At 47.3% G+C, this 16,792-nt stretch overlaps 1 protein-coding gene across 1 annotated transcript in view; it reads right to left on the reverse strand.

The window, feature by feature from the left end:
• The window catches only part of WDR35 (WD repeat domain 35), a 267,899-nt gene that overhangs the window by 143,297 nt on the left and 107,810 nt on the right, over positions 1-16,792 (reverse strand). The window contains exon 13 of the mRNA XM_069235987.1: positions 8,824-8,968. Within this exon, the coding sequence (XP_069092088.1) occupies positions 8,824-8,968 (145 nt within the window). The remainder of the gene's footprint in view (positions 1-8,823; positions 8,969-16,792) is intronic.

Here is a 16,792-nt window from a genome sequence, read left to right on the forward strand (position 1 = left end):
ACACCTGAGGCTCCAATACCTCAATCACCGACGCCTGTCCAGGCGAAGTTGGAGACGTCGGAGAGAGCAACGGCGTCGAAGGATGCGGCGTCACCGTGGGGCTGACCTCCCATGTCCTCCGGCGCCCATCCGGAGACCTGGAACGAGCCTCCCTTGAATGACGCCGAGATTCTCTACGGCGCCGGGAGTCTCGATGACGCCGATGTCTTGGAGAAGACTTTTTCTTGTGATGCTTCTCCTTTGACTTGGCCATAAACAGCTTTGCCTCGCGTTCTTTAATGGCCTTCGGATTCATGTGCTGACACGAATCACAAGTCGAGACGTCGTGGTCGGAGCTCAAACACCAAAGGCAATCGGAATGAGGATCCGTCACCGACATCTTGCCTCCACACTCACGACAAGGCTTAAATCCAGACTTTCTCTGCGACATTATTTCCACAGAGAAAGAGTACGCAGCAAGATATACACTGTAACCGCAAGAGTAACAGTTGCTCCCTCGAAGATAACCGTTTCGAATGCACGGAAAAAAGGGAACTGACGTCCGCACGTCGTCGAGGACCTCTTATTGCCTGTATGACGTCAGACGGCGTCGCGTGCGAGACAGTGACGTCCTCGTCGACGTGCAGAGACTAGTAAGAAGATTTCCGTAGAATGCTGGCGCCATGGGAGTATTCATGAGGTGAGGAATCCACAGGTAGTTGTATCCATCAGAAGGTCTCAGACAGGCCCATCTTGGCCTGGTGTTGGACCGAGCACGTCCCAGGCTGCAGGAGAGTGCACTGAATTTTAAAGTGTCTGGCCCCACCTCCACACTCACTCCTTTCAGGGCAGCAGCCCCAAGACAGTCTGGGCTTTGGGTCATAATGACTCCCTAAGTGTTTTGGGCAGTATGTCCACTTTCAAGTAGCGAGGCACAACCAGGATGAATGGCACAGAATGATCACAGTAGCCAAACCCTGCCAACTACCCAAATCTACAGTTCTAGTAATAACCTGGTTGCATTCCAAAGAGCCTTTGAGTACCATCTCCTTAAATTCCTCCCTATGAAGTCTTGGTAGCTCGTTAGCAAAGGATTTGAGAACATTTCAGATGATTGCAGTCTGAAAAGCATTTGCATTTTTAATGGTGTCATTGGTGCCAAAACAACTTTTAACAGCCTTCATTCATTCTTTTTCTTTCCCTCTTATGTAGATTGGAATGATGATTATAGTGTTGTCTTTCCTCACCTCTGCCACCTGTTATGGCCTTTTTATTGCTGGAATTCTGGGTTTCCTACCTTGGCAGCCCTTTGAAGTTGCAGGCACTGTCACAGTGAAATAAAAGTGTTCCCTTGATGGATTGTCCAACTTTTTTTTCTTCTTGGCCTTTAAAAAACACAATTTGCAACAAAGCTGCTTTTTGCTCTTGAGGATCCTCTTACGAGATTTTGTTTTTACAAAAAACACATTGTTTCAGCACACCACAGATAGTTACTTATTTCTTCAACAGGATGAACTACTTCACAAATAATGAAGGCATTCTGACAGGAAAACATCTTTAGAAATAGCAAAAGTGTTGTTCTGCTTGTAAGATAGTAATGATGTTGGGTGAAAGTAAAAAAGTAAAATATTTCTCAGACACTGTCCAGAAAAACAGGTGTGAAAACACAGTGTTCGAGAATGCCACTCACATAACAACTGACTGTGCAGCAACTGCGAGTAGGAGAGGTCACTGACTGTGGAAGTATTTCTTTTACTCTTATAATGTAGGCATATCAGACTGCACTTTAATTCATTATTTAGACATGCAGACAGCAGACTAATATAGGTGCTACCACGTAGCTTTGTGACAGGTTTTATTGTTTCACATACAGTTTAAAATTCAGAAAATCTTGCCTGTAATAGGATTTTGGAGGCCGCCCCACAACATCTGGACATGTTGAACAATTAACCCTTTCTATTGATATGTATATATCGGTATGAAATGTTCTGGGGGCCCACATGCAGTGAAGTACAAGCTACTTACCTTCGGTAACGAAATATCTGGTAGAGACATATTGTAGTTTCAGATTCCTTACCTTTGAGTTTCCCCAGGCGTCAGACTGGATCCAGAGAATTTTTCTTCAAGCAGTACCTCTGCACGCTGTCAGTCGACTCCACAGGCGACATTGGCGTAGTGCTTGCCGTGATGACGTCGCGGTCGTATATAGGCACCACCCCGGCATGCTGATGTCAGTTTCTTTTCACGACTTTCCCCACCAGTAGCGCAGAGCCATGAAGAACACAGAGTGGTGCGCCAAAACTAGGGCCCTCAAGGGAAAGTTCCTGTCCCTAGAAATCAGCTTGCAGTGCAGGGAGGATGGGCGGGTCCGTAAGGAATCTGCAACTAGAATATGTCTCTACCAAATATTTTGTTACCAAAGGTAAGTAACTTGTACATCTGATAGAGACTTCTAGTTGCAGATTCCTTACCTCTGAATAGATACCCAAGCAATACCATCCCCGGTGGTGGGGCTGCAAACTAAGATCACACCAAAAAGTCCTGCAGGACCGAACAGTCAAAGTAGCCGTCCCTTCGGACCTGATTGTCCAGGCAGTAGTGCTTGGTAAAAGTGTGCAGAGATGCCCACGTTGCTGCCTGACAAATATCCAGGACTGGCACGCCCCGTACTAGCGCTGTGGTAGCAGCAGTAGCTCTGGTAAAGTGAGCTCTCAAACCTTCAGGGGGTTGCTTATTAGCCAGAGCGCAGCACATTTTGATGCATAAGAGTACCCATCTTGAAATGGTCCTCTTCTGCACCGCTTTCCCCTTCTTTGCACCCACATATCCCACAAAGAGTTGATAGTCCACCCGGACGTCTTTGGTACGATCAAGATAGAACGCCAACACTCTTTTTTGGGTCCAGACGGTGGAGTCTCTTCTCTTCATGAGAGGGATGTGGGGGTGCATAAAAGGTAGGCAAGGTGATCGACTGTCCGACATGGAAGGGTGTCACTACCTTGGGTAGAAAAGAAGCCCTTGTGCGAAGCACCACTTTGTCAGGGTGTACGGCAAGAAAAGGTGGCTTAGGTGACAGAGCCTAGAGTTCGCTAACTCTGCGGGCAGAAGTAATGGCAACTAGAAAGACAGTCTTTATAGTTCAGAGCCTTAGAGGACAGTTGTGAAGTGGTTCAAACTGGGTACAGACAAGGTAAGTTAAGACCAGGTTGAGATCAAATTGGGGCATGATGAATGGGATAGGAGGTAAAAGATGTGTGAGGCCTTTAAGAAACCTCCCAACTATGGGAGATTTAAATAAAGAAGGCTGATCAGGTAACCTTAAGAAAGCAGAGGTAGCAGAGAGATATCCCTTAAGAGTGCCCAAGGTGGAACCCTCCCAGGGAAGGGAAAGAATAAAGAGAAGATCTTGAGAGAGAGGAGCAGATAGAGGATCGAGAGAATTGTCGATGCACCATGCCACAAAATTCTTTCAACGACAGGCGTATACAGTTTTGGTTGAGGGACGCCTGGCTGCCAAGATAACGTCACAGACTTCGGGTGGCAAGTCGAAAGACATCAACTGTCGCCGCTCAATCTCCATGCAAGAAGTCGCAGAGTTGATAGGTTCGGGTGGAGGACCTTCCCCTGCTGCTGCGTTAGAAGATCATCCTGAGGAGGCGGCCTGATCGAAGGAGCTATGGCCATGTTCAAGAGCTCGGGATACCAGACTCTCTGTGCCCAGTCTGGAGCCACTATCACTTGGGCCCGGTCTTGCCTGATCCTCTTCAGAACTCTGGGCAGAAGTGGTATTGGTGGGAAGGCGTACAGGAGGCCTGAGTTCCACTCTCGATGAAAAGCGTCGCCGAGCGAATGCTGCCTTGGAAACTCCAACACGCAAAACAGCTGACATTGCGCATTCTTTAGGGAGGGGAACAAGTCTAACCAAGGTTCTCCCCACTGCAGGAAGAGACCTTGCGCCACCTCTGGATGGAGACGCCATTCATGGTCGACCATGCATCGTCTGCTGAGTTAGTCTGCTCTGGCATTCAAGGAGCCTGCCGGGTGTTGAATAACCAGGTAAATGCCATAATGTTCCAGCCAACTCCAGAGATGAAGTGCCTCTTGACAAAGAGTCCACAACCCCACTCCGCCTTGTTTGTTGCAATACCACATGGCGATGGTGTTGTCTGTGAAAACCTGCACTGCTTTCCCCTGGAGGGAGGGAAGAAATGCTTTCAATGCTAGTCGAATTGCTCAGAGCTACAGAAGATTGATATGGAGACAGGTTTCCGCCGGAGACCAGAAACCTCTGATCTCTGCCTCTCCCATGTAGCTACCCCATCCCAGAAGTGAGGCATCTGTCACGTTCGTAAGGTCTGGTTCGCAGTCCCTTCCAAGATCTGGGCCTTGTCAGAGAGATTCCCCTGATGCTGCGCCCACTGGAACTTCAGGTCCCACTGCAGAGCCCGCATATGCCATCTGGCATTTTGAACCAACAGGATGCAGGAGGCCATGAGGCCCAGCAGCCTCAGAGTCATTCTCACCGAAATCCAGGATACAGGGTGAAACATCAGTATCATAGCCCGAATATCCTGGACTCGCTTTTCAGGAGGATATTCCCAAAACTGCACTGTGTCCAGAACAGCTTCGATGAAAGGGAGCATCTGAGAAGGAGTCAGGTGTGACTTCGGCATGTTGATAGTGAACCCCAGTGAATGCAAAAGGTTCGCCATAGTCTGGAGGTGGGAGACGACTGTCTGAAGTGAATTCGCCTTCAACAGCCAATCGTCAAGTTAGGGAAAGACTGGGACCCCTAACCTGCGCAGATGAGCTGCCACCACTACTATCACTTTCGTGAACACCCGAGGGGCACTGGTAAGGCTAAAGGGGAGCACGGTAAACTGAAAGTGCTTGTGACCTACCACGAATCGTAGGTAATGCCAGTGGGCCGGCAAGACGGAATGTGGAAGTATGCGTCTTGCAAGTCCAACGCTACCATCCAGTCTCCGGTATCCAGGGCAGATAGGACCTGCACCAATGTTAACATTTTGAACTTCTCCTTTTTTAGGAAGAGATTGAGGAACCAAAGATCTAAAATAGGTCGAAGACCTTTGTCCTTTTTCGGGACCAGAAAGTAGCGGGAATAGCAACCACAACCTACTTCTGGCAACGCAACCTTCTCTATAGCTCCTTTGGCCAAAAGGGCTTGGACTTCCTTGCGGAGAAGCGCCGTATGATCCTCCAAGATCTGAATGTATGAAGGTGGCATGACTGGAGGACATGTCTCGAAGGGGAGTGAGTAACCCCTTCGGTCAATTTGAAGTACCCACCTGTCCGAGGTAATGGCTTGCCATTGGGGCAGGTGATGGTGTATCCTGCCACCTACTGGCTCCTGATGTCCCTGCGGACTAGTAAGGCTTGGAGGCTGAGGAGGCAGCGGGGGTAGACTGGGCGACCCACTGGCTCTCTGATCCCTGGGAACGTGGGATCCCACAGCCGCGCAGGGGCTGTACAAAATGCGCAGGTCTGTGGCCAGGGGGAAAAGGCGTGGTTGGGTACCCTTCCGTATCCACGAAAGGGGCGACAGGCGGTCTGCTGGGGTCTATGTGAGGGCGCAAGGCCAAAGGACCGGCCCGTGGCTCGGGAATCCTTAAAGCGCTCGAGCGCTGAGTCCACCTTGTCTCCGTCGAGACGTGTGCCATCAAAGGGCATGTCCAGCAAGGATTGCTGGACATCCCCCAAAAAGCCAGACATTCTCAGCCAGGCGTGGCATCTCAATGCCACCGTCGATGCAACTGATCTGCCCAGAGAGTGGGTCATATCCAGTCCACAACGAATCATGAACTTAGCTGCATCCCTCACATCTATTACGGCTTGGGACAGGACAGCCCGGGCCTCCTCCGGAACTGCAGGCAGCACTTGCACGACCGTATGCCAGAGAGTATAGGAATAGCGGCCCAAAACAACTTCTTCCCTAAATTATCCAGACTTTTTGATTCCCTATCCTGGGGTACGGCAGGGAATGAGCCAGATGAAGAAGAAGCCTGGATGACAACGTGGGGTGTTGGGTCAGGAATTTTGGGTCTGACGGCACAGGACGATGGCGGCAGGCAATTTTCCTATTCACAGGAGCCCCTGTGCTGAGTCTGGACCAAGAACCCTAAAGGACCTCTGTCAGTGCTTCACTGAAGGGTAAAAGGGGCTGAGAAGAGGAAGACCCCGGATGAAGCACGTTGGTTAGGATGTTAGGCCTAACATCCACAGAAGGAAGCTCGAGGTCCAAGACCTCAGCTGCCCTTCTCACCACCATAGAGTAAGAAGCACCCTCCTCAATAGCCACGCTAGGAGGAGAGAGCATACCAGTGTCAGGGGAGGTGTCTAGTCCACTGGCATCACCCAAATCCTGCACCCAGTCCATTGGGGGGTCAAGCTGGTATTCTAAAGGGTCCAGCGACCCCTCCATACTCTCCCCATATCCATACCCAGAATAAGGGGTTGGATCAATCCTGGGCCCAGGAGAGCCCATAGAGAATGTAATTGGCGTTGATTAACGTTGTTCCGGCTCCGTGTCGTTGGGTATGAGTATGGGATCGACATCGATTGTGGGCCCAACTGATGTCGGGAGCGTCGACGTCTGACCCGATGCCGGGGAAGGTCGTCGTGGTACGACCAGTGTCTGAACTGATCCGTGATAGGATCCGGAAGGGCCCTCCGGAGCCAAAGCCGATGGTTTTGAAACCGGATGGACTCCAACCAACTCACCTGTGCCCGAAGTTTCCAAAAGGTGGGTCGGACCCCCCAAAAATGAGGCGCATGGCCTCGTAAAATTCAGAGTTGGGCGGGGGTTGCTCCCGGGAAGTCTGGGAATCATGGAGCCGACCCAGAAGATCATCCGATCGACGGGGAGAAGTCGAAGAACGAATGTCCCGATGACTTGGAGGACGAAGAGTGGTGGTGACTCCGTGGCTGATTTTGAGACCTTTCTCTCGAATGTTATCGTGAGCGCTGTGGAGTCGAGTGTTGGCCGCTATAAGCTTTAGGGAGCACTCCCTCAAAACCTTCGGGTTCATGGCCCGACACTCGGAGCACGACTTTGGGTCGTGATCGCGCTTCAAACACCATAAGCACACGAGGTGCGGATCCGTCACCGACATAGTTCGGTGACAGGAGTCGCAGGGCTTGAACCCGGTCTTGCGAGACATCCCTCGACGCATCCACGAACTCATCAAAAATACGACAAAAATGTCGACGTATTAAAAAAAGGTAGCTCTTCTCCGGATCTGCACGTAGGCTGGCACGGAAATAAAAGAACTGACGTCAGCGCACCAGGGTGGTGCCTATACACGACCGTGACATCATCACAGCGAGCACGACACCAACGACGCCTGCGGAGTCGACCGACACCACCTGACAGCGCACAGAGGTACTGCTCGAAGAAAAAGTCTCTGGATCCAGTCTGATGCCTGGGGAACTTCAAAGGTAGGGAACCTGCAACTGTACTCCAGGAAATGTAGTCATGCAGAGTCCGGAAGCTGAGCATCTATCAACCCTGCACGGTGAACAGCTGAAACTAAATCTCCCAGAAGCTTGCCAGGAACAGACTCCAGACTGCAGCAGATCATCTATGGGCGGGATGCACCAGCAGGACCAGGCCGCTCATTGGAAAATAATCACCTCTGCCCTTTTGTTAGTGTGTAGTCATCACAGATGCTCCCCTCCCGCAGTCTGATCTACTGGTCTTTTCTCTACTGGGGGAGGGGGCTGATCCTTTAATTGTGAAGTATGAAAAGCATTTCAACTCATTCTGGCCATTTGCTATCCAGTAGGTGAATCTGTTTGCTTCGCAATCCTAAATCTGTACATTGTCACCTCCCCAGCAGTTCTCTTTTCTATAGGAGGAGGATACTTTTTGATGTCACAGGGTGCCCTTTGTCATGCTCCATCTGCTCTCCATTAGCACTGCAATGTAACAAGGGCAGTAGCACGGTGTCAATGCAAGTAGCAACAAAATGTGCACCTATCCCCCTGCTTGAGCAGTAAAACAGCTATAATTGATGTGTAATGTGCCCCTTGGACTCCCGGGCTTTGGTGCCACTGGGCTTGTTTGATGTTTGCAGTATTATATTGCACAAACTTGACCCAGAGTCATCTGTGTGCTTTACATGAGCATCATGTACATTACACAAGGACACATTCATTCTTAGGTCTCAGCTTTAGTCTTGGCTAACCAGCGCATGCACTGTCTCTTTGAGAAATTTTGTTACACACACTCATAGCTTTAGCTTTTGAATTGGTTTGCTTCAGCATCGCTCTCATTTCCTTCTTTCGGTTTGTGAAGGCATGCCTACGATTCTGTTACACAACATTGCTTAAAGACATTGACAAACCCAATAGCCCTTGCGTTGCCAAAGCTTATTGGCTTTGCCAATGCTTGCTGTTTTAGTTGTAGTAACTTTAGAAGCCCAGTGTGTGAACAGCAATGGGCTTACTATTATGTGAGTGAGTGCAGGTCCCTACCTAAACCCCTACCTACCCCTCTCTAAACTCCTCTACTCCTCTCTAAAACCCTCCCATTTAGTAGTAAGAATGCTGTTTTTTCCCAGCCACTCCCCTGGTCCCTAGTAGTAGACTTACATGTGTGAAGATTCCCCGATAGAGCGATAACAGAGGTGGGGGTGGACATTTACATTCATAGGTTTGTTAGTAGCATTTTGTAGTACTTTTGGAATACTACTGTAGTACTACTAAATGTACTGCATTTGTAGTACATTTAGTTGTAATACAATAGTACTATTAAATAGTACTACTAAATGTAGGACAAATGCAGTTTCTGAATAGAACCCATCCTGTTTTTACACAACATACCGTTCTCGCCCTTCTTTTCGTATCCGTGTCACCTGATTGATTTCCAATGCAGTTAGCTTCTTTGCCACACGGTACTGCCAGATGTAAAATGCCTCTTTCGATGCAGCGATTACATGGGTTTTTGTCATGGTCACGAACAAAGGAACTGTTAAGAATATCAAAAGAATCTGTGGGTATAAATCACTAATAGAGATCATTAAAACGTATTCTGAGGTTATAGAAACCATAAAATGTTTTTAAAATACATTGTAAAAAAATAATGGCTTTCACAATATTTGTATAAAATACCAAGATTATTAATGATTTCACAAAATGTTTATCTTTGCATTGTCAGTTTGGCCTTTTGGTATCAAGATTAAAAACAACTGAAAATCACTATGAAAAGTACAGTAACATCTAAAAAGTTGAAAGGAAAGAAGGGAGACAGCAGATTTGTTTCAATTACAATAGCTCTTCCCCAACTGAGGTTGTAGTCGGGTGATGAACTGACACTTTCTAAGTATGGTGTTTGACGGCTCAGTTGATACCATCCATGTCCTGTGGCTGTAAATTATTAATTGCTGTGTTTAATCTAATTATAGTCTACGTTTTATTTTTTATTTTTTCCTCATTTTAAGTGTTCTTCCTCCTTACTTATTTCTCAGATCGAGGTTTCAAGAGTTAAATCGGACAGAATAGGTTTGGGTCTAGCAGATTCCGTTGTTCCTGGTAACCTAATTCTAACTGTTTTTTTGAGAATGCTAGGACTGTAATAGATATCTAAACTGGTTGCTAATGAAGACTGGAGTCTGCCCTGATTCTATAATCTTGTATAACAGTTCTCTTTGGTAACCTAGCAATCACGTCCTGCTGATTCTGGTATGCCAATACCATAACAGAATATTATGGATAGTGTATTGGGTGGCTGCTCCATATTGACACTATCTCTTAGTTCAATGTTTTCCTCAAACAACAGCTGCCTTTCCTGAAAAAAGTTTCCAACCAGGATGTATTAATATTGCACCTCTAACACCCATTTAACTTCGTGGACTTTATGCGCTTTATTTTTCTTTAACATCCCCTTCCCGTCTTGATTGTGGCAGCAGAACATGTATACTGGCCAGACGAGGTGTGCTATTCTTTTTCCAGGGGTAAATGCGTTTTCTGCTACAAAAGGATATGTTCCTGCATTCTGCATCCTGGTCAGCCCCTCCTGGTATTGAAAGGTATCAGGCCGCAATGCCTTGGAAATTGTGGTAGACTTTTTCAATCCTACTTCTGTACAACAGACAACTGCTCTGTCCAGACATTTGGATGCCATAATTATGCTTCATAGCGAGAAGCTGCATTATTGCCTAGTATATGTTGCCGTGTCATTCACTTGCCATTCATTTATCAAAGTGAATGATTCCAAGAGCTGCTATTTCAGCTGTGGTGAGAACAGCTGTGTTGAGGCTATAAAAGTCTGCAATATGCAAAATCAAAGGCTTTGCAACCACAAAACAACAAATTTCAACGTATTAAAGACCTTGCAAGTATCATGGTACAATCTTCATAGGATGTCATCCTCGATCTTCCCTCCAAATGAAAAACCGTGAGTATGCTGTAGTTGTGAATCTCCTTGTTCCATTGCTGAATAGCTATCTGGCACAGAAAGTTACATGACAATGCAGTCTGCTGGTACATATAAACAACACTGTGAGGACATATATCTTTAACTGCAAAAGAAAAATAAATGACTTCATCTCTTGAACGAAAGCATTCAACCAAAGTAATTTATGTTGTGCTTCATTCCAGAATGGACCACAAACCATGAGTATTAATTTCCTATGACTTATCTCCCCAGCCCTGCAGAGAGGATATGTTTTTCATATTTATTTGTTGCAGTGGTGGGTACTAAAACTGTTCTCTGTGGAGATTGGATTCCTAAAGCGACCTGACATGAAAATATTCTTCTTTGTATGGGGCACTCTTAGTTGGTCGCAATGACCTAAATGGTCTCACCCAATTGGCATGTCCAGACAGGGCAAAGAAGCTACATGCAGCAGGAGGTTATGAGTTCCTGGTCCACTGAAACCACCATGGAAAGGTTCAACGTTTCACTGTAAAGTGAGCAACTGATTGCTTAATTATCTCTGTCTGGGGTGGTGAAAAAGCCATTAAAAAGTCCTGAGCAGAGCCCCTGTCAATCAAAGTCTTTGGTAAAGGACTGCGACAACTTGATGTTTATGGGAAAAAAAAAGTTGTGAATGGTGTAAAACATCAAGGGCTTGATTACGACGTTGGCGGAGGGGATTACTCTGTCCCAAATGTGACGGATATCCCGCCCGCCGTATTACAAGTTCCATTATATCCTATGGAACTTGTAATATGGTGGAAGGGATATCCATCACATTTGGGACAGAGTAATCCTCTACGCCAAGGTCGTAATCAGGCCCCAAGTGTATGTTTCTGTTTTTACTGAAAAACGGTGTCCTTATCAAGCAGTCTTTAAGAAAACGGTAAAGGTGAATTTTGTGGATATGAATATGGGATCCAATCACCTTTCAAATAAACCCCAGGGTAGAGTTTATTATGAGTAGAGGCATCTGTCTTGATCATAGTGGCTGTCAATGGCAGCTACTGAAAACTAAAGTAGGCATCTTTGCTCTTTAAAGTAACACCTCTAGAGTTTGTATAAAAGTTGCCAGGTGACATGTGTCCTCTAAACGAAAGCGATTCACTTTACATAGATTGAGGACAGAGCTGGTGCTCCTATTTCTTTTGGGTAGAAAGAGTTATCTGGTGAAAACATCTCACACTCTGCTACTAATCTTGAATTATGTCAATAGCTCCTAGCAGACTATTCACAATCTCCTGTATAAGAATAAGATGATTTCTGAAATTTCGTAGGGGAGGCATGGGAAACTGAAGGTAGGTTCATAGAGTGATCCTTTGATATTATTTTAAGAGCTCAGTGGCCATGGGTGGTCATGCATGATATAAGACCACTGAGCTTAGAAGGAGGAAGTTAGGCCTCCAACTGGGAAAGTATGCTTCGATAAGGAACTGAAATCCAAAGTAACGTGTTGGTGGCAGAATGAAAAGATACGTAACTGGGAAGAAATATGTGTTTTCCTGAAGATGTCAAAAATGCTTCTAATTTGAAGCTTGCATGGACATAAAGATTTGAAGTCCTGGAAGCGTTACCGAATTAAATAACTTGTTAGTTTAATAAACACTTCTAAACACAGATTCCTGACCTTTAAGACAGATATAAATGCAGTACCTCCAAAGGTGAAGTGGTCTGTGGAATGGCTCAGACAGAAAAGTACTGCAGAAGTGAACAGATATAAATGCACTTCCTGTCGAATGTGGCTGTCGAGAGAGGTGTGCTTGTTGTATGTGTGCACTTAAGCCCATGCTGCAGCCTGACAAATGTCAAGGACAAACACTCCTCATGCCAGGGTAGTGGTAGCAGTCTTAGCCCTGGTGGAAGGCGCCCCTCAGTCTTTCTAGAGGCTGCTTATTGGCCAATCAGTAACCGATTTTATTACAGGGGACTTTCCAGCCTCAAAAAGTCCTTTTCTGTAATGCCTTGCTTTTATTTGCCGCAGAGAACCCAGCACAGAGTTGATCATCCACACAATGGTCTTTGGTGCGACCGATTGAAAAGCTCAAAGCTCTTTTGGTGTCGAGCTTATGGAGTCTTTTATCCTCTTCTGAGGGATGAGGTGGAGACTTATGATTTGCCCAATGTGAAAAGCAGTCACTACCTTGGTAAAAAGGTGGCCCAGGTACTCAACACCACCTTATCAGTGAAACAAATTGGAGTAAGGCAGCTGCACCAAGAGAGTATGAAGTTCTCTTACAAGCCAGAGTCACTGTGACCAGAAATTCAGTTTTCAGAGTCAGAAGATACAGTGTATCACTGCGTACTGGTTCGAAAGGCATGCACATGAGAAAAGTGGGGACCAAATTAAGATCCCACTGTGGCATCATGTAGGATGTTGGCTCTGTATGTGCTATTTCAAAGTAAGGAATAGCATGCACAGAGTCCAAGGGTTCCCCTTAGAGGTAAAATAGTGGTAAAAAGAGATAATACTAATGCTCTATTTTTGTGGTAGTGTGGTCGAGCAGTAGGCTTATCCAAGGAGTAGTGTTAAGCATTTGTTGTACATACACATAGACAATAAATGAGGTACACACACTCAGAGACAAATCCAGCCAATATAGGAAGTTGTTATAGAAAAATATCTTTTCTTAGTTTATTTTAAGAACCACAGGTTCAAATTTTACATGTAATAGCTCTTTTGAAAGGTATTGCAGGTAAGTACTCTAGGAACTTTGAATCATTACTTTAGCATGTATACTTTTCACATAAAACACAATAAGCTGTTTTAAAAGTGGACACAGTGCAATTTTCACAGTTCCTGGGGGAGGTAAGTTATTGTTAGTTTCAACAGGTAAGTAAGGCACTTACAGGTTTCAGTTTTTGGTCCAAGGTAGCTCACCGTTGGGGGTTCAGAGCAACCCCAAAGTTATCACACCAGCAGCTCAGGGCCGGTCAGGTGCAAAGGTCAAAGAGGTGCCCAAAACACATAGGCTATAATGGAGAGAAGGGGGTGCCCCGGTTCCAGTCTGCCAGCAGGTAAGTACCCGCGTCTTTGGGGGGCAGACCAGGGGGGTTTTGTAGGGCACCGGGGGGGACACAAGATAGCACAGAAAGTACACCCTCAGCAGCGCGGGGGCGGCCGGGTGCAGTGTGCAAACAAGCGTCGGGTTTCCTTCAGTTTTCAATGGGAGTCCAAGGGGTCTCTTCAGCGATGCAGGCAGGCAAGGGGGGGGCTCCTCGGGGTAGCCACCACCTGGGCCAGGGAGAGGGCCTCCTGGGGGTCACTCCTACACAGAAGTTCCGTTTCTTTAGGGGCTGGGGGCTGCGGGTGCAGGGTCTTTTCCAGCCGTCGGGAAATGGAGTTCAGACAGTCGCGGTCAGGGGGAGCCTGGGGATTCCCTCTGCAGGCGTCGCTGTGGGGGCTCAGGGGGGACAACTTTGGTTACTCACAGTCGTAGAGTCGCCGGAGGGTCCTCCCTGAGTTGGTTGTTCTCCACCAGTCGAGTTGGGGTCGCCGGGTGCAGTGTTGCAAGTCTCACGCTTCTTGCGGGGAGTTGCAGGGGTCTTTAAATCTGCTCCTTGTAACAAAGTTGCAGTTCTTTTGGAGCAGTGCCGCTGTCCTCGGGAGTTTCTTGTCTTTTTCGAAGCAGGGCAGTCCTCAGAGGATTCAGAGGTCGCTGGTCCCTTGGAAAGCGTCGCTGGAGCAGGTTTTTTGGAAGGCAGGAGACAGGCCGGTAAGTCTGGGGCCAAGGCAGTTGGTGTCTTCTGGTCTTCCTCTGCAGGGGTTTGTCAGCTCGGCAGTCCTTCTTCTTGTAGTTGCAGGAATCTAGTTTCTAGGTTCAGGGAGAGCCCTTAAATACTAAATTTAAGGGCGTGTTTAGGTCTGGGGGGTTAGTAGCCAATGGCTACTAGCCCTGAGGGTGAGTACACCCTCTTTGTGCCTCCTCCCAAGGGGAGGGGGTCACATCCCTAATCCTATTTGGGGAATCCTCCATCTGCAAGATGGAGGATTTCTAAAAGTTAGAGTCACCTCAGCTCAGGACACCTTAGGGGCTGTCCTGACTGGCCAGTGACTCCTCCTTGTTGCTTTCTTTGTTCCCTCCAGCCTTGCCGCCAAAAGTGGGGGCCGTGGCCGGAGGGGGCGGGCAACTCCACTAAGCTGGAGTGCCCTGCTGTGCTGTGACAAAGGGGTGAGCCTTTGAGGCTCACCGCCAGATGTTACAGCTCCTGCCTGGGGGAGGTGTTAGCATCTCCACCCAGTGCAGGCTTTGTTACTGGCCTCAGAGTGACAAAGGCACTCTCCCCATGGGGCCAGCAACATGTCTCTAGTGTGGCAGGCTGCTGGAACCAGTCAGCCTACACAGATAGTCGGTTAAGTTTCAGGGGGCACCTCTAAGGTGCCCTCTGTGGTGTATTTTACAATAAAATGTACACTGGCATCAGTGTGCATTTATTGTGCTGAGAAGTTTGATACCAAACTTCCCAGTTTTCAGTGTAGCCATTATGGTGCTGTGGAGTTCGTGTAAAACAGACTCCCAGACCATATACTCTTATGGCTACCCTGCACTTACAATGTCTAAGGTTTTGCTTAGACACTGTAGGGGCACAGTGCTCATGCACTGGTACCCTCACCTATGGTATAGTGCACCCTGCCTTAGGGCTGTAAGGCCTGCTAGAGGGGTGTCTTACCTATACTGCATAGGCAGTGAGAGGCTGGCATGGCACCCTGAGGGGAGTGCCATGTCGACTTACTCATTTTGTTCTCACTAGCACACACAAGCTGGTAAGCAGTGTGTCTGTGCTGAGTGAGGGGTCTCTAGGGTGGCATAATACATGCTGCAGCCCTTAGAGACCTTCCCTGGCATCAGGGCCCTTGGTACCAGAGGTACCAGTTACAAGGGACTTATCTGGATGCCAGGGTGTGCCAATTGTGGAATCAAAAGTACAGGTTAGGGAAAGAACACTGGTGCTGGGGCCTGGTTAGCAGGCCTCAGCACACTTTCAATTCAAAACATAGCATCAGCAAAGGCAAAAAGTCAGGGGTAACCATGCCAAGGAGGCATTTCCTTACACATCACAAGAGGTTGTGGTGGAAATAAATGAGTAAAAACCTTTGAGGAATCTCATCACAATAGGTGATTCGAAAAAAACCAGTTGGTTTGGTAAACAAAAAAGGTCGAAAGAGATGCCAAACAGCCTCTAACAGTGTCTAATGCAAGTCCTTGATGGGCCAAAGATAGAATTAACAGAAAAACTTGGCCTTCAATTGATAAGTATTGCGGGTGCCACACAAGGATACAAACAGTGCCCAGCTTAGAAAGACTTAGTGAAAGGATGCCTGCAGCCAGGATGACATACACAACTTCAGGAGAAAAACTGAACGTGGCTAACTGCTGCTGCTCATATCCACGGATAGAGGTGCAGATTTTGCAGGTGTGGGTACAGGACCTGCTGCAGCAACAAGAGGTCCTCCTAAAGCTCTTACCTGATCTGGGAACAAAAGCTCTTACCCATAAGTTCAAGATACCACTCTCTTTTTGCCCAATATGGAGCCACTAGGATGACTTAGGCCTGATCGTTCCTGATCTTCTTCAGAACTTAGAGGCAGTACAGGGATCCTGTGCTCTGCTCCATTCGGAATGTATCCCTTAGAGGGTGTCTTTTTGGAAACTAATGTGCAAAAAAACTACAACTGCATATTCAAAGTTGATCCACCAGGTGTTACCAGCTGAGTTTGACCGTCCTGGTGCTCAAGTAGTGTCTGGGACTGCAGGATGGTACACAACAGTAACCATCTCGAGGTCCAGTGCCACCATCCAGTGGCCTGGATACAGGGCAGACAGAAACAGGTCCAGTGTGGGCATCTTGAATTTGTCCTTCCGCAAAAAATGTGCTGATAAGATAAAGGCCTCCATCCTTCATCAGAAGGAAACAGAGGGAGTAACTTCAAGTTCCTAGTTACAGGGTTGGGCCCTCTGTCTATGACTCCTTTTGCTTAACAAGCCTACACTTCTTGGAACAAGCCCCTGAGAAGCCACTGGATTGCATCAAAGTGAGCTGCCAAAGCACCATGCTAGTGCCAGCTGCTCGGTCCAAGCAGTTGGTATCAATTAGCCTAGATAGGATGATGTACTTTTACAGCATCCTGACTAATTTGGATGGTTTAACCTAGGTTAGCCCAAAATTCATATGGGACGGCAGGCAAGATCTTGGCAACCATGTCCCATAAAGCACAGATATATTTTGACAGCAAACAGCTGCAGTTGACTGACCAGGGGGCTGGACTGCCCAAGGAAAATATTTGCTTTCTGAATGCCTCAATGAGTTATGACTCTGTCAGGAGGGGTCGTGGGGAAACAATTGGGGGTCAGCTTACGGGTAGATGCGTGAACCTTC

The sequence above is a fragment of the Pleurodeles waltl genome, chromosome 5 (assembly GCF_031143425.1).
Source record: "Pleurodeles waltl isolate 20211129_DDA chromosome 5, aPleWal1.hap1.20221129, whole genome shotgun sequence".
NCBI lineage: Eukaryota > Metazoa > Chordata > Amphibia > Caudata > Salamandridae > Pleurodeles > Pleurodeles waltl.